General features: G+C 36.1%; 1 protein-coding gene across 1 annotated transcript in view; it reads right to left on the reverse strand.

Moving 5' to 3' along the window:
- Positions 1-8,730: 8,730 nt before the first annotated feature.
- The window catches only part of CRPPA (CDP-L-ribitol pyrophosphorylase A), a 303,327-nt gene continuing 286,788 nt past the window's right edge, over positions 8,731-25,269 (reverse strand). Inside the window, exon 10 of the mRNA XM_030857145.3 lies at positions 8,731-10,088. Coding sequence (XP_030713005.1) covers positions 9,984-10,088 — 105 coding nt within the window. The 3' untranslated portion in view covers positions 8,731-9,983. The remainder of the gene's footprint in view (positions 10,089-25,269) is intronic.

Here is a 25,269-nt window from a genome sequence, read left to right on the forward strand (position 1 = left end):
ATATCAGGGTGATGGCGGCCTCATAGAATAAGTTTGGGAGTGTTCCTCCCTCTGCTATATTTTGGAAGAGTTTGAGAAGGATAGATGTTAGCTCTTCTCTAAATGTTTGATAGAATTTGCCTGTGAAGCCTCTGGCCCTGGGCTTTTGTTTGTTGGAAGATTTTTAATCACAGTTTTTGCACAGCAAAGGAAACCATAAACAAGACCAAAACACAACCCTCAGAATGGGAGAAAATATTTGTAAATGAAGCAACTGACAAAGGATTAATCTCCAAAATTTATAAGCAGCTCATGCAGCTCAATAACAAAAAAACAAACAACCCAATCCAAAAATGGGGAGAAGACCTAAATAGACATTTCTCCAAAGAAGATATACAGACTGCCAACAAACACATGAAAGAATGCTCAATGTCATTAATCATTAGAGAAATGCAAATCAAAACTACAATGAGATATCATCTCACACCAGTCAGAATGGCCATCATCAAAAAATCTAGAAACAATAAATGCTGGAGAGGGTGTGGAGAAAAGGGAACACTCTTGCACTGCTGGTGGGAATGTGAATTGGTTCAGCCACTATGGAGAACAGTATGGAGGTTCCTTAAAAAACTACAAATAGAACTACCATATGACCCAGCAATCCCACTACTGGGCATATACCCTGAGAAAACCATAATTCAGAAAGAGTCATGTACCAAAATATTCATTGCAGCTCTATTTACAATAGCCCGGAGATGGAAACAACCTAAGTATCCATCATCAGATGAATGGATAAAGAAGATGTGGCACATATATACAATGGAATATTACTCAGCCATAAAAAGAAACGAAATTGAGCTATTTGTAATGAGGTGGATGGACCTAGAGTCTGTCATAGTCAGAAAGAGAAAGACAAATACTGTATGCTAACACATATATATGGAATTTAAGAGAAAAAAAATGTCATGAAGAACCTAGGGGTAAGACAGGAATAAAGACACAGACCTACTAGAGAATGGACTTGAGGATATGGGGAGGGGGAAGGGTAAGCTGTGACAAAGTGAGAGAGTGGCATGGACATATATACACTACCAAACGTAAAATAGATAGCTAGTGGGAAGCAGCCGCATAGCACAGGGAGATCAGCTCGGTGCTTTGTGACCACCTAGAGGGGTGGGATAGGGAGGGTGGGAGGGAGGGAGACGCAAGAGGAAGGAGATATGGGGATATATGTATATGTATCACTGATTCACTTTGTTATAAAGCAGAAACTAACACACCATTGTAAAGCAATTATACTGCAATAAAGAATTTTTTTAAAAATTGGAATTGCACATAGTTTTCACAAGTCACAAAATCTTCTTTTTTAACCACTGAAAATGTAAAAACTTCACTAACAAATAATAAACCCAATTTAAAAATGAAAAAAAAAAGAAGTTGTGGCACATATATACAATGGAATATTACTCAGCCATAAAAAGAAATGAAATTGAGTTATTTGTAGTGAGGTGGATGGACCTAGAGTCTGTCAAACAGAGTGATGTAAGTCAGAAAGAGAAAGACAAATACCGTATACTAACACATATATATGGAATCTAAGGGGAAAAAAATGTCATGAAGAACCTAGGGATAAGACAGGAATAAAGACACAGACCTACTTGAGCATGGACTTGTGGATATGGGGAGCGGGAAGGGTAAGCTGTGACAAACTGAGAGAGTGGCATGGACATACATACACTACCAAACGTAAAACAGATAGCTAGTGGGAAGTAGCCGCATAGCACAGGGAGGTCAGCTTGGTGCTTTGTGACCACCTAGAGGGGTGGGATAGGGAGGGTGGGCGGGAGGGAAGTGATATGGGAACATATGTTTATGTACAACTGATTCCCTTTGTTATAAAGCAGAAACTAACACACCCTTGTAACGCAGTTATACTCCAATAAAGATGTTAAAAAAAATAAAAAGAAAAAGCTGACATACCAACCAACCAACCAATTTCAATAGCCCATTTTATAATGAGGTAGAACAAAGAACAAAATGGATAGCTCCAAAATGGGAAAGCTCCAGGAACCTCATTTAGTTAATCTACTAGATGCTTTCCCAAACCTCATCCAAATAACCCAATTATTACAGTCCACATACTAGTGGAAATTCTTACAAAATTGGCCTCCATGTGAAATCTCAAATCATGTTTCCACTCAGGTCAAAAAGATCACTAGGATTGCCTTGTGGAAGCTTTTGCCTCTGGCTTAACTGCAACTTTGCAAAATGGAAAACGAGGGAATGCATCCAGGTAAAATTCTGGATGCAGATTTTAATCAGATTTTTTAAAACCTTAAGTAAAGAACAGTCCCTCCTAGTTGTAATCCAATTCCCTGAAACAGTATCCAAGGTAAAATCAGAAATTCTGGATTTCTAGACTCAGTTTGGCTTCCAGTGTGCTGGGTGATCTTGACCCCTTAATCTCTGCATCTGCCTTTTTGTAATTGTCATACCACAAGGTTGATACAGACCTACCTCACAGAGACCCTGCAAGGATTAATTAAGGTTAAACAAGAAGAGAAAAGTGCATTAGACAATCCAGGCTTCGTCTATGCTGCTAAATAGACCCAGATGTTTTAACACCTGTTCAGATTATTTGGTAGCATCGTCACAAAGTAGAGTAATTTGCATAATGCATTTCAGCTGTAAAGACTTCTAAAAAATATCCAACTACTTTTATTTTTATTCTATAGTACTTTCATTAGCAACAGAAAACCTGATTTTTTTCCTCAATACACACTAACGTGTTAAAGTCAGATTTTGTGTTTTGTGTTGCACAAATTTAGACGTGAATCTTTTTTTTTTTTTGCAGTACGCGGGCCTCTCACTGTTGTGGCCTCTCCCGTTGCGGAGCACAGGCTCTGGACGCGCAGGCTCAGCGGCCATGGCTCACGGGCCCAGCTGCTCCGCGGCATGTGGGATCTTCCCGGACCGGGGCACGAACCCGTGTCCCCTGCATCGGCGGGCGGACTCTCAACCACTGCGCCACCAGGTCAGCCCAGACGTGAATCTTTTATCTGGTGGTGTTAATGTATATTTTAATAAAGCCTTAAAGTTAAAAAAAAAAAACAACCTTACATAAAAGTTATTTAAGGACTCATGATAAAACCCTGCACGATTTTTTTAGGTTACTTTTTTTTTTGGGAGGGGGGCTGTGTTGGGTCTTGGTTTCTGTGCGAGGGCTTTCTCTAGTTGTGGCAAGCGGGGGCCACTCTTCATCATGGTGCGTGGGCCTCTCACTATCGCGGCCTCTCTTGTTGCGGAGCACAGGCTCCAGACGCACAGGCTCAGTAGTTGTGGCTCACGGGCCTAGTTGCTCCGTGGCATGTAGGATCTTCCCAGACCAGGGCTCGAACCCGTGTCCCCTGCATTAGCAGGCAGATTCTCAACCACTATGCCACCAGGGAAGCCCCTAGGTTACTTTTTAAGTCCTGGTAATCCAACATCATCACATGTAGTCATCAGAGTCCTTTCTCAATCTTCACAGAAAATACCATTTGTAATATTTCATTTACCTAATCAATATTTATTGAGAAAGCCAAACTGATCAATGTTATTCCACCAACTACAAAATTCAGGTTTCAGCTCTGTGTGTTAAAAAAGAGTTCAGATTATTTATCCATTCACCGACTCAATGTCGGGCACATATTTTGTGCCAGATATTATTCTAGACAGTCACTAGAAGGTATCATATGAAGATTCAAAGTTCTTGCTTTTATATAATTTAAATTCTAACGAAGAGGCAAAACTTAGAGATGTGAGTAGTAAAGGAAATTCTTTTTAAGGAACTAATTATTAGACTGATGAGCAAATTGAAAAAAAAGAGCTGGTTATTCGAATATTTAAGAGGACAAAACTTCAGACTGAGGAGACACTATATTTGTTTTTGGACACCAATGACAGAATAGGAAAAATCAAAATTGCATAATGAGTTTTTCAATTTACAATAACACCCGGAAAGAGTAAATCACAGCAAAGAAACGTGGAAAGTGTTTGTAAAGGCTATAATTTCCAACACAGGGTTCAGCCCACTCTTTGCTGGTGACTCAAAGTGGGACTTCTCCTTTGAATAATATTATTTGAAGTTCTAAAAAATTTATCTTTTTTGATTGAAGTATTATTGACATACAACATTATATTAGTTTCAGGTGTACAACATAATGATTCAATATTTGTAGACACTGCAAAATGATGCCACACTATGTCTAGGTACCATCTGTAACTACCATCTGTAACTATACAATATTACAAATTCTTTTTCTTGTCGTAATTACTTTCAAGATTTACTCTCTTAGCAACTTTCAAATATGAAGACATTTTTAAAAATCGCAGGTTCTAATATTTCAGATATGAAGAGAAAAAATTCCTGGCTCTGCTCAGGTCAAGCTCATCACACTGACACCGTTCACCCCAAATTTTCCCACTGAGCAAACACTGTGAACATTCATGCTTAGGGAAGTCTCATGACAAGGGAAGACTTCATACTTCCTGCTGCCTGGGCATTTCTCTAGACCTTCCTTTCTCTTGTAAAGACAGTGAATGGATTTCAACTTCTCTTTTCAGGTCTTGTGTTGCTGAGGTGCAAATGTCTGTATGCAACTCTGGTTCATCAAGGAAGTATTTCCTTCTACTTTTTCATCTTCCACTTTTGTTATCCAAATATGCCGATCATTCATTGCCTGAGGAAATCCCAACAACTTCAGAGCTCACAGAGATCACCATCTCTGTGAGTGATAATAACTGTATGTGAGTATCAGTCTTTGTATGTTTTACTGGCACATGCAGATCCAAGGATGTTCTAAAATATGTTTGTGTGTTGGGGGTAGCAATGCACAAAGGAAAGGAAGAGTATAGCAACACTAAAAGGTAATGGGCTTTACCCATTTTCTTTCTCTTGCTATTAACGAAAATAAAATTGAAATTCCCATCTTTGAGAGTCATTCTTTAAGGGATCTTAAAATAGTATGTTTTACAGACTCACAGACTTAGAGAACGGACTTATGGTTACCAGGGAGGAAGGATGGGGGAGGGATATATTGGGAGTTCGGAATTGATGTGTACACACTACTATATTTAAAATAAAATGCTGTTCCATGGGGGAAAAAATAGTATGTTTTATAATATTATAAAGAATCATGCTTAGGAATATAAGCTCCAAAGTTAGATAACCAAATTTGAATCACATTTTGCCCACTTCGTGCTCGAATGACTCTGTTACTCAAAGTTATTCAAAATGTATGTGCCTTAGTTTCTACATCTTTTAAATGGAGACTGGTATACTACCTAGTACATGAAGTTATTATGGAAAAAAAAGTTATGTACATGCAAAAGTACTAAGAACAGTTTCTGGAACACAGTAATCATTCAACAAATGTTAGCTATTTCTACTATCTATTATTTTAGTAGCCCGTATGTTAACTCAATGTCATTTCAGGCCCAAAAAAGTTTAACTTCTTCTGAAAACTTTTCTATAACATTCAGGTCTATTTTCCTCCTTCAGTAACTACTAACTAGGGAAGGAGGCATCCAGAGAACCTTCTAATACTTTGGGATCATTGCCCTAACCAACAGTTCTCCTGGTAAATGTTCTGCTTTAGCAAAATGTGTGTCTCCAGATATATCCTAGACTTGTGAGAGCAAATGTACCACACACTGCCACAGATCTTCTTTCCTTGCTTACCAACTGGTGTTCGATAAAATGATTCAAAATTCAGTACTAGCAAAAAAAAAAAAAAAAAGCCAATGAGCATTTATTGAGCTCACCTGTCTGCTGGAGACCCTGCTGATCTCAGCTGGGCTTCTGCATCCATTTGTTAATTAGCTGGAGGTCAGGTGATCCCGGCTCTCGTTTTCCTTTGGGAGGCAGCAGGCCAGGCGGAGTGTGTACATCATGGTGGTGGCAGAAGTGGGAGAGAGCAAGCAGCAACATGCAGGGTCTCTTAAGCCTAGTCTCAGCGGTGCACTGCCACTTGTGACTCACTCTGTTGGTCAAAGCAGGTCACAGGATGAATCCCAAAGTCATGAAGTGGACATATATTCCTCATATGGAAACTAAATGGAGGGAAAGAATATTGCTAAAAAGTAATTCAACCCACCACACCCATGCAGACATTATTAAGTGGTCACAATATTCTTTTCCACTGTGCCTAAGTATAGCTTTTATATCCTTAGCTGCCACAGTAATTGCTGGTAAACCTGCTAAATATGAGGGAAAGAGAAAAAATCTGAGACTTCTGGTTTTGCAAATTTTTAATATATTTTACAGAATAATATATCTGAATCTCAAATTCTATTTTCCTCTAATGTAAAAGATCACACTTATATTTTGAGAATGTTCTATTCAGTTATTCAGTTGAGACTGAGTCAGTTTGAAAAATATGTACATATACACTAAATATCAATGAAAATTGTCATTAGATTTTAAAATATCAATAATTTAGTTATCAATTACCTACATTTTGTTGTGTAAAGAGAACATTTAAAATATTTAATGGTAGTTTCTTACTTTTCATTGAAAAAGATCCATACCTTTTCACAGTTTTGAAACTATAACCATACAAGAACATCTATTAATGTTACAATGCCAAACACCAGCTACACAGCCACTTCTTGTCCACGTATTTTAAACCATATTAATAAACCCTAAAACAATATGTATTTTTCATTTATTCTGTTTATTTTTGAATTAAACTTTTAAAACAATTTCAATCTTTCTTATCTCAAATGGCTTTCTTCACATTTTAATTAAACTATTATCATTTGTTTTCTTGATATAGTTTCAACATTAAAATGAAGTAAAATTTACATATTTAACATAAGAAAATGTAGTACTACAACTTGATTTTTATAAAATCAATATTGTATTTATATATATATAAAACATAAAATTTGATAGGTATAATTACAGATGACCCTCGAACAACACAGGGATTAAAGCCGTTGACCCTCCCAGCAGTCAAAAATCTGTGCATAATTTATAGTAAGTCTTCTGTATCCATGGTTCCTTCCTAGCTACTGCTGAAAAAAAAACACGTATTGGACCAGTGCAATTCAAACCTGTGCTGTTCAAGGGTCAAATGTACAGTAAACTAGCATAGGAAAAGAGCGTTTTCCTGGTAAACCAATGCAAAATGCTTAAAGTGACCACAATAAGAATGGCTCTCAGTAGAATATAGGGGTCTGAGGTCTTGGTAGAATATAGGGGTCTGACTTTCATCTGTAGATGAGTCTATTTGCAAGAGTCATCTCTCAAATTGAGCACTCTCGTGAAAAAAAAATACTACCTCTTACCAATACGTCATTAATCAAACTACCGATCGCGCTGTGTTAACTTCCTAAAAAGGTTAACTTTAAATTGCATGTAATTAAGTAGCATACATTTAAAAAGAAAACAGCCTTTCCACAAAATCTGCACAGGTAGAAAGCAATTTCAGCAACCCTCAGGCATATTTAATATAATTTTTACAGGGATTTTGAAAAGTAAAGTGAAAATGGACAGTTTTCATGAAAGTAATTAAGTTTCCCAAAGTGGAGATGAATATATAACTGTAAAGTTGCCTCTGGATCTCTTAACAAATAAAAAAATCAATTAGTTTATCTTTCCTTCCTGGCCAATAATTCTCTTCATTCCCTTTATCCTTAGCTACAATTTCTGTATGTTGGAAAGATGGCTGGAAAGCCAAAAGCTTCAGGACTTTCCTCAGGTCACTGGACTGATTCTGTCCCTCCTCGTCCATTCCTCCAACGCTCATTCGGAGCCTCTGGCTCATTTCCGAAGGCCTCTCTGCTGGATATCCTTTGCCTGCAATCATTGTTATAGAGGAAATGAGCTTAAAACTTATTCTCAGTGGTTCTGAGTTTAACATGTGTCTTTGGAGAAGGTAGTGAGGATCCCTGAGCCTCAATTTCCATCTAAATTGTAAAGGATGTGAGGAGATTTCTTTAAATTATTTTCAATGCTGTGAATCACTTTGTAAACTATAAAGAAAAAAATTAAATGCCATAATGATGATGATGATGATGATGATTTCAGACATCGTCATCTTAATATTTTATTAACTAAATCTCATAACACTAAATGTTTACAATTGCCTAGGGTAAAGGCATACTAACTGTCCCAAGATAAATTCTTGTTTGGTATAATATTCTCTTCTGTTGAAATCTAAGGTAACTCAGTCAGCACTCAATAGATACAGTGATGCTTGTGCCAGAGACTGCCTAGTTTCCCATCACGTACCTAAAGGCACTGATTTTCTCCTTAAAATCTTCGTAACTTTTCCCCTTTTGCCTTTATGAGCACATTTCAAATTCTTAAAACATTTCCACCTGAAGATGTCAAAACACACACCTATGACCTTTTACAACGTAGCCAACCTGCCTTAACGACAACAGACATTCTAACCAAAATCCATACACTGCCCATATATTTCCACCCTCAAGATTTTTAATTAAATGATTTATTTTATATTTCTTAACATCCCTAGAGAAAGAGAGAAAAAGTGGCGAGCCCAGGAATTGAGATCTAAGCCTACATTCATTCAAACAACACATTTCATTTAGGAGAATGAATTGCAATAATTACTTCATTTCCTCTATATTCTACTCACTATTATTTAAATGTAAAATATAAACTCTCCGACTATTATGGATACTTGAGAAATGAAGGCAAAATCACCCAACATGTTAAGAAGAGACTGCACAAGGTAGATATTTTGTAGTCTATCTTTTTTTTTTTTTGCCGTACGCGGGCCTCGCACCGTTGTGGCCTCTCCCGTTGTGGAGCACAGGCTCCGGACGTTGTGGAGCACAGGCTCCGGACGCGCAGGCTCAGCAGCCATGGCTGACGGGCCCAGCCGCTCCGCGGCATGTGGGATTTTCCCGGACAGCGGCACGAACCCATGTCCCCTGCATCGGCAGGCAGACTCTCAACCGCTGCGCCACCAGGGAAGCCCTCATAGTCTATCTTTAACTGAAAACATTTCATGCAATTTTTATAGTTCCCACGTGCAGCCTAAGCCCTGGCATAATCTGATCTATGTGTTTTTATGAAGTGTATATATAGAATAAAAGGCATCTCTAATGACTGGATTGACAAAACTGTAAAATATAAGGTAAGGGAAAAATCATCAATATTTAAGATGTATATACCAGTGGAAATTTGAAAGAATAAGAACTCGATTTAAAAAGGCAGCAGTTATCCATATCAAAAGAAAATTATTTTATGTGCAATGGACTCTCTTCCTTTTAGAAGAAGACTAACTTAAGATTGACCAAAATAACGTCACTTTCATGAAGCTTTCCAGTCTTCTTTTAAAGTTATTCAGAAAAATCAGAAGCCTTTAAAAATAATGTAAGTCAAAACTGTATTTCATAAACCAAGGAAAACATACAATTTTAAAACATTAGAAAAGCAGGAGATTACATCTCCTTTAGAGATCTAGGGTAATGTGAGGCTAATGGTACAGATACTCAAACCAGAGTTCACTGCTATCTCCTCTTTTTTTTTTAAGGTGTGAAAAATTGGAATGCAATTCAAAATAACCCATGGAGAGAGGATAATGTTAGAATTAACAATACTCATTAATCTTATTTATTAGTTTCATTATGGTGTGATTTACTAATTAACAGAGAGATAATAGTTGACATTTCCTAAATTCTCATTCCTTGGAGAATTAGCTGACTCATCATTATTTCTATTTTACCTTTCATGCCTTTGTGAAAAGGCACACATTCTTTATGTGAAGGCTATTATTTTCCACTTATCTGTTCTTTTCCGGTTTAAGCAATTTATATTTGACATGCATAAAAAGTTTTCAAGTTCACCTAAGCATCACATCCTCCAAATTATAAAAGACATAAAATACAACTTAAACATTCTACCATATACAATTCGGAGAGAAGCACAAAAGAGATACTTAGGTAAATGTTTCTAAGAACACAGTAGGTAATTTTCTTCATGTTCTTTATGCTACCAGTAGTTGACCAATGAGTCCGGAATTTCTTTCTTTGATTAAGGCAGCAATAATGGTGGCACCTTGCCTTAAACTTTCCTGTAGCTTCTGTTCATCCTGAAAGAAAAGATAAAACAATAATTATTTTAGAAAGAAAAGGTATCAACACATTAAATTTAATAAGGACCTACTTTTCTTTTTGAAAAAAATTTATTTTTGAAAAACTTTATAAACATAAATACATTGTATAAGTTTAAGGTGTACAATGTGATGATGTGATATACATATATACAGCAAAATTATTACTAAAGTAGGGTTAGTTATCACACCCATCATCTCATATAGTTACTATTTTTTGGAAGGGGGGTGAGAACATTTAAGATCTACTCTCTCAGGAACTTTGAAGTATACAATACAGTACTGTTAACTATAGTCACCATCTGTACATTAAATTCTCAGAACTTACCCATCTTATAAATGGAAGTTTGTATCCTTTGACCAACATCTCCCCATTTCCTCCACTCCTTAGCCCCTGGCAACCACAATCACAGACTCTGTTTCTCTGTGTTCAAGGAGACACTTTGCAAGGCTTGCTATTCTTTGGGCTCAGCACTGCATAGAACTCAGACCACAGCCATTGTCCCAAATAAAGGAGAAACGCTTTTATAAGCACTTTCAGTATAGAAAAAATATCTGCTGAAAGTACCAAAAGAAGCAATGACACAATTTCAAAAGCTAATAATATGAAACAAAAGATTCTTTTCCCTTAATCCAATATTGAAGACCAACTTTGGCTCTTCACTTAAGTGTGAATATTTCTCTGATGATACAAGCCTTCTCTTCACCTTTTTTTTTTTTTCCTGAGGGTTCTTCAACAACAGACTTTGTTATAAACTGTGAGTACTGGTGTGGAGGAAGAAAACAAAACAAAAAACCTGCTTGTTTTTGAAGTAAAGATCAGGCAGATTTGTGAAAAGAGTTATTTCACAAGTTGCTAAAATGTGATTTTCCCTTTGAAATCATATTTCCCTATGAAATTCTGTTTTTTCTAATTATTTAGGCTTCTTGAAGGTATGAGGGGATGATAATATGAAGGGAAAATGAAATAGGAAACAGAGTTAATATGTTAAATCCTTGGGTTATGAATTGTGCTAGGCTCAAAAAGAGGGATCTGGTAACCAATTTCTACACTTCGGCATCGTCCGTAATGCCTTATCCCAACATTCAGTACATCACTGGGACCCATTGTTTCTGCCTCCTTAACGTTTCTTGAATCCATATACTCCACTCAAACTGCCACTGCCAGCATAATACCTCTGGCCCTGAATTACCGAAACAATCTCATAGTCTCTCTGAAGTCTGTCCTCTTCTATCCTATTTCCCACACAGCAATGAAAATACTGATTTTAAATAATAAAAATCTGATCACATCATTATCCCGCATAGACTCTTTTGAAGGCTATCTTTAAACTTCAGGATCAAGTATTAACCCTTTACCTGGAAGGTCTTTTATCCTTCCAGCCTCTTCTTAGCATTCCCTTAAAATTACTCAGTTCTCCAAGCCATGTAGAACTGTTTAAGATTGCCCAATCTGGGCTTCCCTGGTGACTCAGTGGTTGAGAGTCCGCCTGCCGATGCAGGGGACACGGGTTTGTGCCCCGGTCCGGGAAGATCCCGTATGCCGTGGAGCGGCTGGGCCCGTGAGCCATGGCTGCTGAGCCTGCACGTCCGGAGCCTGTGCTCCGCGACGGGAGAGGCCACAGCAGTAAGAGGCCCGCGTACTGCCCAAAAAAAAAAAAAAAAGATTGCCCAATCAAGCCATTTTTCAAGGTTCCCTTTGCACCAGCTAATCCCTTTGCCAGAAAAGCTATCTCACTCCCTCTCCTGGCCTAGCTTACCCTAGTTACTCTGAGGTTCAACTCAGATTATCAGTGACTCCTGAAATCTCCCTTGACTGCTGTTCTTCAACCCAATTTGAGTGAGGTGAATCTATACACTTCCATAGCTATGAATTCCTCTAGCACACTGAATTCTTATAGTCTTTTTAGCTGGCCATCTATTCCACCAGATGATCAGTTTCTTGATGTAGAGAATATTTTACCTTTGAATATAAAAAACTTAGTTCAATGCCTAACACATGGTTGCCCTCCATACATTATAACAAATTCAAAGCAAAGGAGGGTTGACAATGATAGACATATGTTCACCCTTTCAGTCTGACTCATTTGTTAACAATGACCACTATTTGGTTACTTTGTTTACTCCTATTTACATATTTAGCCAGAAGTCTGGCAACAGTACAAAGAAGAATATTATCTTATCAAAGCCTTCCCACTACCACCACGCCTCCACTAGCCCAGGCTTGGGTTTCTCATCTATGATGATGGTAGTAAGAGATCACCTCTGCTTAAACTATTCTTTCCCGTCAGTTTCCCTGATTGTGTTCTAAGAGGTAGAACTGGTGAAGATGCACAGGGGCTGTATGGTGGCTACTTTGCCTCTCGTGAGTGAGTTTTAATGACATTTCAATAATGGATTTCAAATGCTGTACCGGTTTCCAGAATATCAAATCACATTAACAAATCATTTAAAAGCCAAATATGTTTGAGCTTAAAATGTGATTCACTTATATAGGAGCAGATATCATTCATGACACACCATTTATAAATACAGAAATAGTATTCTAAAACTGAATAAAACACAAACCAACTATAGGTATGTATTTGTCACTCAATAATTAATTAATTACAATGTTGCAGGGTATGATACACATCTACTCCCAAGTCTCATTAAAATGAGATATACAACAGATGATGATAATTAAGGTTTCCCATTCAAAAATAAACATAAAAAGGCTATCTGTATAGCCTCTTTGAAACCAGTTTACACTTATAATGAAAGCAGCATGGTAACAAAGAAATGAAGGGGGAAAACCTGTTTAAGATCCTAGGGCTAGAAAAATCACTTTTCTCTATCTTGGAATAAATCTTCCATGCTCATTTTGATTACTCCACAACTTACATATCTTTAGCTACTAACAAATTTAAGTAAGATTGTTCTTTTAAAGATTACTTTGGCAATTTTTTATAGGCATCATTTGGAAAGACTCGAATTCAGTGAGAAGAACCTACATTATTCCACTAAATATTTGTTTTCCCTCTCTGCCTGACCTCAATCATTCCATCTTTGAAAAATACGGAATTTTAAGAGCTGATTAAAACAAGATGGTGAGACATACATATACTAAGAAAATTCTAGTATGTACAAAAATTAGATAGACAAATAATTTATGAATTTCAAACTCATTTCAAAATTCCATACCTCTATAAAAGTATTGATAACGTAAGTAAAAAAATGCAAGGAAATAAATCTTTAAAAAGCATTTCCTGCTGAAAGTGGATTTGCAAAACAGTGTTTTCAATCACTGATGGAGATAGGGAGTGGAGGGGCATTCCAGGTGGTCGTTTTATTATCAATCATCCATATTTATGCACATGTATATGCATACATTCCTTTGTGTGCTCCCAATATTATATAATAAAAATGTTTAGTGTTAAAACTACGTGAGCAAGGTCAACATGAACACTGAAAAATCATGTTGATGGTATGCACTCTTGATATGCTATCATGAAATGGTATTTACCTCTGTGGTCTCCTTCCTCAAAACCCATAATGCCAGTCTAATCATGAGAAAAAACATCAGACAAACTCCAATAGAGGGACATACTACAATATATCTGACCAGCACTCCTCAAAATTATCAAGTTCATAAAAAACTAGGTTAGTCTGAGAAGCTGTCACAGCCAACTGTGGAGACATGACAGTTGTCTCCTAAGGAGACATGACAACTAAAGGTAATGTGGTATCCTGGGATAAAAAAAAAATTTTGGTAAAACCAAGGCAATCTGCATAAACTATGGCTTAGTTGTTAATAATAGGGGAAACTGCACAAAGGGCACAAGGGAACTCTGTACAATCCTCTCAATTCTTCTGTGAATCTAAAACACAAAGTGTATTATTTTTCAAGAAAAGATGTGTTTAATCAGGCTCCAGAGTCAGATTGCTGGTATTCAAATACTGGCCTTCACAACTGTCAGATATCTTTGAGCAAATTATCAAAGTTTTATAGTTCTGCGTTTTTCATCTAAAACTGGGGTAACAATATTATCTACTTTACAGATTTTTCTGTAGGGACTAAACCAGGTAAGACATGTAAATCCCAGATACCTAACAAATATTCTATAATAACAGCTGTTAGAATTATTATTTTTATGGAGGGTACTGTTTCAGCCACAACAGAGTAGCTGGTAACACCTACTCACCATACATAACCATTAAATCTGGTAAACTCTATGTAAAAATGTTGTTTGCGGATCTAAGACAGTAACCAATGCATATCTACAGTCCTTGAAAGCAGAGACCATTCATCTCAGATGTCTTGTTGAGAGAATATTTCGAAACTATAAAGAAGAGAAATAGAGTCCAAGTGAATGATGGTCTCTCTGGATATAAAAGACAGATTACAATTTAAAGTTGACAAAGTGGCTCAGATTGCGCGAAAAACATCCCTGCGATGGGAGAGTTGCAAAGAAGTCCTAAAATTCTGCTGAAAATTCCCCTTATGTGGCCAATTCCTAATCGGCACTTGCACAGGTAGACTCCATGGGGCCTAGCAGAGAATAATTTCTGGGAAGCTGGAGCAATGAGCAGAGATTTCAGAAGCTGCACTGCACTTAGAAGATTAGATGTGAGGTAGGCTAGAACAAGGAGACCTTGGTGAAGACCATGCCTATAACCTAGGAATAAAGACAAAACTGAACTAGAACTGCCCTAACAAAGCTTTACAATCTCCAGAAGAGCAAGTTGATTTCCCAGTAACACACATGCTTGCCAGAACAAATTTTAATATTCTTTGGAGGAAGCTAAAATAAACTAGAGCTTTTATAATGCTTTGTAAGTAACAGATGGCATACAATAAAATATTACTTGACAAGTAAGAACACAAAGCAGCAAAAATAAATAAATAAATAAATAAATAAATAAGTAGACTACCCATAAACAAGAGCAGAAGAAAATCAATTTAAACAGACCCAGAAATGATCCATATATTGGAATTACCCTGCAAGGATTTCAAAGTAACTAAGATTAATATATTTAAAAAATAGAGGAAGAGAAGGAAACGTTGATGAAAACTGGAAAATTTTAACATAGAACTGGAATCTCAAATAAAAAAACAATTTTTAGGCTTCCCTGGTGGCGCAGTGGTTGAGAGTCTGCCTGCCGATGCAGGGAACATGGGTTCGCGCCCCGGTCCGGGAAGATCCCACATACCGCGGAGTGGCTGGGCCCGTGAGCCATGGCCGCTGAGCCTGCGCGTCCGGAGCCTGTGCTCCGCAACGGGAGAGGCCACGACAGTGAGAGGCCCGCGTACCACAAAAAAAAAAAAAAAAAAAAAATTTTTTTACAATTTTACAATATAGTACTTGAAGTTAAGAATTGATTTAATATGAGATGGGAAGAGCCAGAGACAATACCAGTGACCCTGAAATGAAGTAAAAAAATATCCAAACTGAAGCAAGAGAGAAAAATGGTGAATTACTACCATAATCATCTCATACCTTGTAATCACATTACTATTCCATTTCCCTATTTCTTATCAACTGACACACCCTACCACCATCACCAAGAAACCTGCTTCGAACATTCAGAAAACTACATATGGGTTATGTCAGCAGCTATGTCATCTGGGAATATTTACTCCATGAAACAAACAAAAAATTTGAAAAATGTTAACCCCATCCCTAGAAAACCAATGTGATGTAATGTACAAATATATGTACAGGACTAGACTGTAGGTAATATTGCTACAGCTGCACGTGAGAGAACAAGGGAATTCAGAGCATGGTAAGATCACATGAGACAGGAATTATCCTCAGGGAGACAGAACCAAATGATGAGAGAAAGGGGAAGAAAATACTGTAGAGTCCAGGATGAACAAGAAATATTTTGGGACAAGAAATGGCTGATCCTTAGAGGGACATATCAATGTGATAAAGCTATTGTAAGAAGAGTGGGTACCCAAATTTTCACAATAAAAAATTAAGAAAAAGCACCCAAATTAAATTTATCAGCAGTTTACTTACTATCTGTAACTCCAGCAACATCCATGGCTAGGCTTCAGACAGTAATTACTTGTTATCTTATTGTTCTGTTCACTTGAGAACAATGTCAAATTTTTGAAAAACAATAAAAATTGCACTCTATCTTCTCATAAAAAAATATAACTTCTAGCTTTAAAATACGACATTCACTCTTTTTCTTGGTTACAGCTGTATTATAAACTAGAAACTGGTCCTAAAGGTAAAAAAAAAAGGGATGTAGTAATCAGGTTTCTTAAATTACTGGGAAGGAAAATATCAAAATGTTAACAAGAGTTATTTTTGGGTGACAGATTTATGGCTATTTTTATTTCACCTTTATGTTTTGCTATATTTTCAAAATTTTCATAATAAACACACTTTATTCTAATAAGAAAAGTAAGTTATTTTAAAACTTAGTTTCAAGACTTTAAATTCAGGGAGTAAATTTGATTTGTTATCTCATAAAATCAGTACTTCATAATTGTCTAGATTTCCAGAGAATACCTATCCCCACCAAAAACTTCAAAATCTGTACAAAGAAAACATTTTTGTTTGAATATTGCAATTTTCAATAAAAGATTTCCAAAAGAATCATATTAATAATTCACAAAGTTATAGCTTTTTGCTGATTTAGAGGTTAAGAAAGATATCATGGAAGTTAAGCTAAAAGTAACAACAAAAAATGTGTACTTAATTTTATTTAGCATGTTAACAGTTGCTCACTGAGATTTTGAAGGGTTGCTTTTTTTTTTTTTGGCGGTACGCGGGCCTCTCAATGCTGTGGCCTCTCCCGTTGCGGAGCACAGGCTCCGGACGCGCAGGCTCAGCGGCCATGGCTCACGGGCCCAGCCGCTCCGTGGCATGTGGGATCTTCCCGGACCGGGGCACGAACCTGTGTCCCCTGCATCGGCAGGCGGACTCTCAACCACTGCGCCACCAGGGAAGCCCTGAAGAGTTTCTTACAGTTGGATTTTTTTAAATATCAGGAAGAATATTAAAAAAAAAATCAATATAAAATTGCTATTTAAAATTTTTTATATCCTTGAACTGAATTATTTAGAATTAGAATTCACCATGGGTTTTAAACTTATCATATTTAGTTATTTCTCTATCACTTTGTAATTTCAAGATTAGGATGAAATATGCTATGCTTAGATCGGGGTTTCCCTGGTGACGCAGTGGTTAAGAATTTGCCGGCCAATGCAGGGGACACGGGTTCCATCCCTGGTCCGGGAAGATCCCACAGGCCACGGAGCAATGAAGCCGGTGCGCCACAACTACTGAGCCTGTGAGCCACAACTATTGAAGCCCGTGTGCCTAGAGCCCGTGCTATGCAACAGGAGAAGCCACCGCAATGAGAAGCCCGTGCACGGCAAAGAAGAGTAGCTCCCGCGCAGCAAGGAAGACCCAACACAGCCAATAAATAAATAAAAAAAAAAAAAAAAAAAAAAAAGATGCACAAAAGTTCTATTACCATTATCTTTTAAAAACATAATTTTAAAATTACTCTAGAGTAATTAAGTCTTGTCAATGGAATCCTGTACTTTAGGTTTTTTGTATGATATATATATATATATATGTATATGTATATATATAATTATTATTATTTTTTTTTTGGTTGATGGTAGGTTTCTTTCCCGTGGTTCTATCTATCATCTTCCATAGAGTAGTGAAGTCTCGATGCAAAAATTCTCATGGGACCTCTAAGCCTTTGGCAAGCTCTTTGGAAATCAGGGGAAATGGATTTCTTTACTTTCACAGAAGACTGGGAATGAAATGACACCTCCATTATTCATAGCAGCTTTTTTCCCTGCTCCCCACCATCAACCTCACAATTTGAACAAGTAACGCCTGCAGTTTCAGAAGTAAATGACGAAGAAGTAGCACCTTGCAAGTGTACAAGTGGTCAATTTTCTGTAATGTCATATCCTCAGAATTCCTTACTGATCCACTGTCGCTTTCAGTTTTCTCAAAAGACAACTTTTGGCAAAAACCCAGTTTTGGCAAAACTTGAAGAACTTTTTAAAAGGTATATTTCAAAACATTAAACCCTATCATTGTACTACACAGATATCAGTACTTGAATTAAAGAGGTATAAACGAATTTATGGTATGCTGTTAGAATCAAATTTATGTGGAGTTTGTAGGATCTTGTCTCAAAGAATGGCAGGAAAAGCTATGACATCACTGTTCTCCAAATCTTTATAGACAACCTAAACGGAAATCTTTTGAGATTTTCATCTTCCATACACATCATTCCTAAAGAACACAATGTACTCTCTTAAAAGAAACTCTGTAAATTTAAAATATATGTATAAATGTATTATTTAGGCTTTAGATGTCTCAAGAGACTACACAGATCTTTTGGAAGGGTAAACATTACATTGTCTCAGCAAATTCCATACAGAAAGCCTAATTCAAGTTCCATGAATTACAAAACTGTCCTGAAATTCAATTTCCTTATATTTTGGTATTAATATCTTTCTGCCACCCATCCTTGTTTTGGTGGACTCATGCAAAAATTATCTAAATGCCACAAAATTTCAATCACTCTAAACAAATAAAACCTGTATCTATATATGGCCATATATCTATCCATCCATAACACATACAATATACAAAAATCCTAAGCTGTATACTTTAGAAACATTTTAAGTCTTGTTACATTTGTAAGGTAATTAATATCGTATCAAAATAATTAGAGGCTAAATTTCCTTTCTGTATACATTTTGCTGATATGGAAGCAAAAAAAAATCTAATGGTAACACACTGTCCCCTAGTGGAGATGAAAAAAAAAGTTCGTTATTTGTAAATTTCCAAAACTGCAGGAAAAAAGCAGTCACTTACTAATAGTTTGCGAAAAACAAGAGTCCTCTCCAAATGAAAAGTATTTGCCTCTTGATCATTTGAGTGAAACAAATGTCTCCTGAAAACCTCGACAACAAAATACTAGTTAAAATACACTTGACTTTACTTACTAACGGAAGTACCACACAGCACTTTTCGTCTCCTTTATTCTCCATGCCTAGCACAAGGTCTTGCACGTACTGAAGGTTCTCAGTAAATATTTTTGAAACAAGATAATTAAGAAGAAAGAATTGGTCAAGAAACCCTGAGGGGGCAGCACTGTCACTCTGCTGAATAAGAACAGAGACTAAAGATTAGGAGAGACCCAAACTATGCAGCTCTCAGAACCAGAGTGCAGTGGGGTAAAACCTGGGCAGCCAAAAGCACCAGACATCTGGCTTGAGAACGCGCATGTCATTATCGTGTCAGTTATTTCTAGATCTGGGACTTGTCACACTGTCATACTTTATTTTCTTACATCATTCATAATATCAATTCTCCCACTTAATAAAGTTGAAAAATCTGTCTCATACACAATGTCTCTTTTAATTAGCAAAACTGTTTTGATCCTATACAACTTATCCAACAGTTACCAAGTCCTGTTAGTTTTCTACTGTGACATCCCTCACCAGCTATACTCTGACCACTCTCAGTCTACATCCTTACCATCCTGTACCTAGATTCCTCAAGGATTTCTTAACTGGCTACTTCTCTCTGCCCATGGCTACTGTTCTAATCTCACTAGAACAACCATTTTCACTGTGTCAAACCCACATTACTTGCAGCACAAACTTCATCTTAGCATTCAGGACTATGCACAGTCAACCTAATCAATCCTTCTGGCCAGTTTCCACTCCTTTACTATACAGAATCCACTTCTGTGGCCATACTGATATAATCACTGTTTTCTCTTCTCCAGTAAAATGGTTTCCCAATAATTGTCTTTCTAATTCACATCAATTTTCAAATACCTGGCTGTGATGACTTCCTCTTATGAAATCATTTACTTTAGTACACATCAGCAATTTGCATTATCAGAGTTTGCCTCACAATCTCTTACCGTCTTGCTAGGTTTGCATACGTACAGATCCTATTTTCTTAGCTAAATTGTAGACAGTAAAAGGCAAATTAAATTCTAAAATCAAATAAAGTACTATACCTATAGTAGGTACTCAGTAAACTAACCAGATTAATCTGCTAGTTACTTCTATAAAAATCTGGCTTTATATATAACTATTAAGACAGCTTTGAAGCATCGATGTTTTTAGATAAAGGATATATCATTATAGAAATAACCCCCTAAAACAAAAATAAGAGAAAAACTTGTATCTATACTTGGAAACTGAAAAGGTGTGAAAAACTAGAAATTTGTGCTACATGATTCCTCTCCTATGAAAGAAAGCCTGGTCTCAGAGATAAGTGTAGGGACACTGATAAATTTACACTAATATACCCAACTCAGAAGGATAAAGGCAGACAATGAGGCAGGCATTCTCTTATTTGAGGTGGTTGCATAAGCAGAAAATCTGTATACCAGGTGTTGGTAGGCAATGACTCCTGTTTCCACAATGGGTGAGAAAAGATAGGGTGGACAGAAAGATTATTCAGAAGAGTATCTTCTTGAGTGGATGGCCCAGGCGTTAGTAGAAAAATGTACCGATAATTTCTCTTAGAGCATAAAGATTGGTTGAATTTTTCCCATAAACTTACAAACTTAAATCAAGGAAAGATAACTAAAGTAGGCCAAATTCAAACATAACTTCTTGGTAGCAGCATGTGTGTGTGTGTGGAAAGGGGGGAATTACTATTGAAATAGTTTTGAGCAGTTAAAAAAGAAAAAGATGTCTGGTTAATGACCATTAGACTCTTAAATATTGGTTAGATCGGTAAATAGTTAGTATCCAAAGCTTTCATCTCACATTTCCACAGAAAAATATTTACCATTGTATTAAAAAGTCTATTTCCTTCCAAGAAGAAGACTTTCAATTGCAACTTACAAGAAGAGTTCTATCCTGACCAGAATGGTGCCAATTTTTAAGTGTCTTAACTAGCAGAAAATTAGCCTGACAAAGCTCCCTCCCACAATGAAGAGCAGAGTTCTTTTTCATGGAGAAGGACACATGGTAGAAGATTACCTATAGGGTTTCTTCCTAATAAGAAGGTAGATAAAAATCAGCAGATATGTGAAACAATTTTCTAGGTGGAAAGAACCTTCTGGAATCATTAGAATTAACTATATTTCTCTGAAATGATGTTGCTAAGTGAAAACAAGATTCAAGAAGATACTTTGAACATAGAAGTGGGAACAAAGTAGGAATAATTTTATGTCTCTAGAGATTCATGTAGATATTAGGTAAATGTATTTTAATTAAATATCTCATTGGAAGTGGTATACAACCTACCTATTCTATATAAATTTGACTTAGGTAAATGGAAGACAGACTTGAAAATCTCTAGAACTCAGAAGAATAAAAGACTTAAAATAATGAGAAGAGAGTCAAGACATTAATTAAAGAACCAAACTGTATAAGGGAAACTTGGGGAGAAAACACAGATAATACAGAAGTCATTATAAATATGTAGAAGAAAATTCCCTGAGTTGAAGAAAGACCAGTGTCTGCAGAGACACAGGTATCATTTAGACCCTTGCAAAATTAGTGAAACCCCCCCCCAAAAGAAGCCATATTCTGATGATACTTTCAAATTTAAAGATAAAAATTCAACAGGCTCCATCAGGCAATACAGATTATTTTCAGTAGGTAAGAATGGCTGATGTGTAACTTCTCTGAAATATTAAATACCCCAAGAAAATGGGATCTAAGGAAAAGATTGTTACCTAGGAATCCTGGCTGACTGTAAGAAGGACAAAAAAGCAGACATTGTGGGATATGCAAGGGCTCTGAAAGCGTACCCATTAGCAGAGTCTTTCTTTTAAAAAAAAAAAAATGGAGTATTTAAAAAGTTAACTTATTCAATAACGAAATAAATGAGGAAAAAAATAAGAACAAGACTCCTTTCAATGACTGTATTTCAGGAACTTACCTGATACCAGGATGTAAGTTATATATTAAGATATGAATAGAGAGATGTTTTTTTCCCTTAATGGAATACATAGGTGGGCAAGTCAGACAAACACATAAACACATATATGCATTCACAATAATGAAGAAAACAACAAACCAGTTTACTATCAAAATGAAACCAGCATTAGAATTTCTAGGCACAAAATAATTTGAACCTATGTAAAAAAATTCTAAATAAACAAACATGGATCCACAGAAATGAGCAGTCTCTTAAACAAGAACAGACTTGAAAAATAAGAAATACAACTTTTACAAATAAAAAACATTACAAATTTAAACCAAAAAAAGCCTCAAAGGATGGATCAAACAACAGATTAGACACAGCTGAAAAGAAAATTACTGAAACTGAATTGAAGAAATCACTCAGAATTCATATGAGAAAAGACAAGATATGGGAAATATAAAGAGGTTAAGAGATTTGGCAGACATGATAAGAATGTTTAATATATATTTAATCAGAATCCCAGAAAGGGAGGATAGAGACAATGGGGAAAAATAATATTGCTTAAAAAAGTCCAGAATTTATAGCACACAGGAATTCACTCATAAAGTAAACCCAATGAATTCTGAAGTGGATAAAAAGGAAACTCAACAAGTAGACAAATTTCAGGGAAACCATGGAACACTAAACATAAAGACATGATCCTAAAGCAACTAGAGAGAACAAACCAACAGAGGACCAACAGTTACCTTGACAACACTTTTTCTCACAGCAATAATGGTGGCAAGAACACACTGGCATATCTGCAAACTGCTAAGAAAAAAAGCCAAAAAAAACCAAAAAAAAAACCCCTAACTCCCTCCAAAAAAAACCTATCAACCTAAAATGCTTATACCTCCTACCCACAAACATTATTTATCAAAAATGAAAACAGAAGATGGGCTCCCTCAGATAAACAAAACGTAAAATTTTATTCCTAAAAATACTCTGGCACTAAGGGATGTACCTCAGGTGGAAGAAAGATAATTTCAGAAAGACAATCTAATAAGTCAGGAAGGCATGGAATATAAAGAAGTAGCTTTAAAATGAGTATACAAATCTAAAACAAGAAGTGTCTTAAGAAAAAAAGGTAACGTACTATTTTTGAAATATTTTGTAAGCCTGAAATTGTTTCAAAAATTTCAAGATTAATAACAGAGAAAAAAACTAATGAAAACAAAAATCTTAATTAAACAGTTAAGAAAAAACATGAGAAAAGTAGAACACACAGAAAGCAAAAAATAAGGTGAGAGTAACCACTCCAAATACTTTTTTTAATTTGAATAAATGTAAATGACTAACTAAGCCCATGGGTAAAAACACAAAGATTGTCATGTTGGATTAAAAACTAAACACAGCTACATGGCCTTTATAATAGCTACACATAAAATACAAGGACACAAAAGGCTGAGAGTCAAGTGACTGAGAAGGGTAGATCAGAGAGGCACTAACCCAGAGAAAGCTCGGTTCACTGTATTCAGTATATTCACTATAAAAATACAGACTTTAAGACAAAAAGCAGTATTACAGATAGAGGGTCACTACAAAAGTTATAAAAAGTTTCCTTTACCAGAAGCACTTTTGGATATTGGGGGAAATTACAAACTCCATTTTGGATAAATCTGAGATTTGAGGGAGACATCCAAGACAAAATATCAAATAGGCAGTTATGAGTATAGAACACAGAAAATAGTCATTTTCAAATGAAGGGTATTTAAAACCATTTGAGTGGGTGAGAATTCTGGGGGATCACACAGGACAGTGCTCTAAGAATCTGCGGCATTTAGGCATCTAAGAGACGTAAAGAAGCTGGCAAAGACTCTGAGAAGGAGCAGACATACTTTGTAGGAAGAAATCAGGAGTGTGATATTTACAGAACCTGAGATAAAAGGGTCATAAAGAAGAAAATGATACCTATTTGTCCATCAATATTTACAGATTGTTATAGAAAAAAATCACTCAGTTATACAGAGAGAAGGATAATTATTTTAATGGATTATAAAGCAAAGCAATGCTTTAATAATTAATAATTATTCTTCAAAGACAAGGATTTTTAAAAATATGTAAACTACATCACAAAATGTTGGAATATGAAGAGGGCTGAAAGTCATACTGAATTTCTTATTTTACACAGTCAAGCCAATATATATTAAATCATCAATGATTTTAAGTTAACAAGCAAGAGAAAAAGTAGATATGCATATAAAACTCAAAAAACAATCAGTAGTATTATGAAACAGGATATCACCTTACAAAACCACTAGGGGGAAAAAAAAGCAAAGAAAATATCACACATCCTATGAGGTAAATTCCATTAACTAGAAATTTAAAACCAAGGCAGCTTGAGTAACTTGTCCAAAGTCACACAGATAATGACTGAGAAATACAGACTTGAAATCAGGATCAGAATATAGAGAGTCCAAGCACTTAACAACTTTAGGGATAATCTTATCCAAGAAAACATGCTTCTGAATGACTAAAGTTTAGACCCATTAATTTTTTTGCTCAGTTTAATATCAACTTAAAAATATAATCCCTCCTGCAGTTTTTTAATGACTCAGCAGCAATAAGTTGGACGTGTGGTGTAACACACAGCATGGTATGCATGCCCAGCCCCCAAAACAGCAAAATAAGTAAATAAATAAAAACAACCAAATTAACTTATGTTTTATGATGTGAATATAAACTGATGAGAGAATTAAATCTCTCGGGTCAATAACAATAAAAAGTCTAACTTGGAAATTGAAACACTGATTCCGGAATTTGTGACGTCCAGACAAAAGGTAGAAGCCAGCATTTTTCAGTGAATATTGATGGAGGAATAAAAAAGGAGTTCTGTAAAACAGATGTAGGGGACATAACACAAATATTTATTGAGTCAAATGTCACTTTCTCTTATAGTTTATGTTGTCACACATATACATTGCAAAGGTAAGCAGGAAGCCTTGTCAATTTCAGTAACTATCACGCCATAAAATGATAAGCCATAGGGAACAACATATACCAGAGTCAAATTGCTAAAGCAAAGGCAAAAATTAAAGTTTAAACCAAAACATACATTGATTTGACCGTCATGGTTGGTTGGGTTTGGCATGATCCCTGGCAGGATCTGTTTTATATTGAGACATGATGAACGTTTGCTTTCTGTGCTGACATGTTTTCAGTGAGGTGTAGAACATAGAAAAGGGTAGGCAACATTTTAATTATTTCTCCAGCATTATAATACACTGAAAAAGATCTGGGGAGAA

The sequence above is a fragment of the Globicephala melas genome, chromosome 9 (assembly GCF_963455315.2).
Source record: "Globicephala melas chromosome 9, mGloMel1.2, whole genome shotgun sequence".
Classification (NCBI taxonomy): Eukaryota; Metazoa; Chordata; class Mammalia; order Artiodactyla; family Delphinidae; genus Globicephala; species Globicephala melas.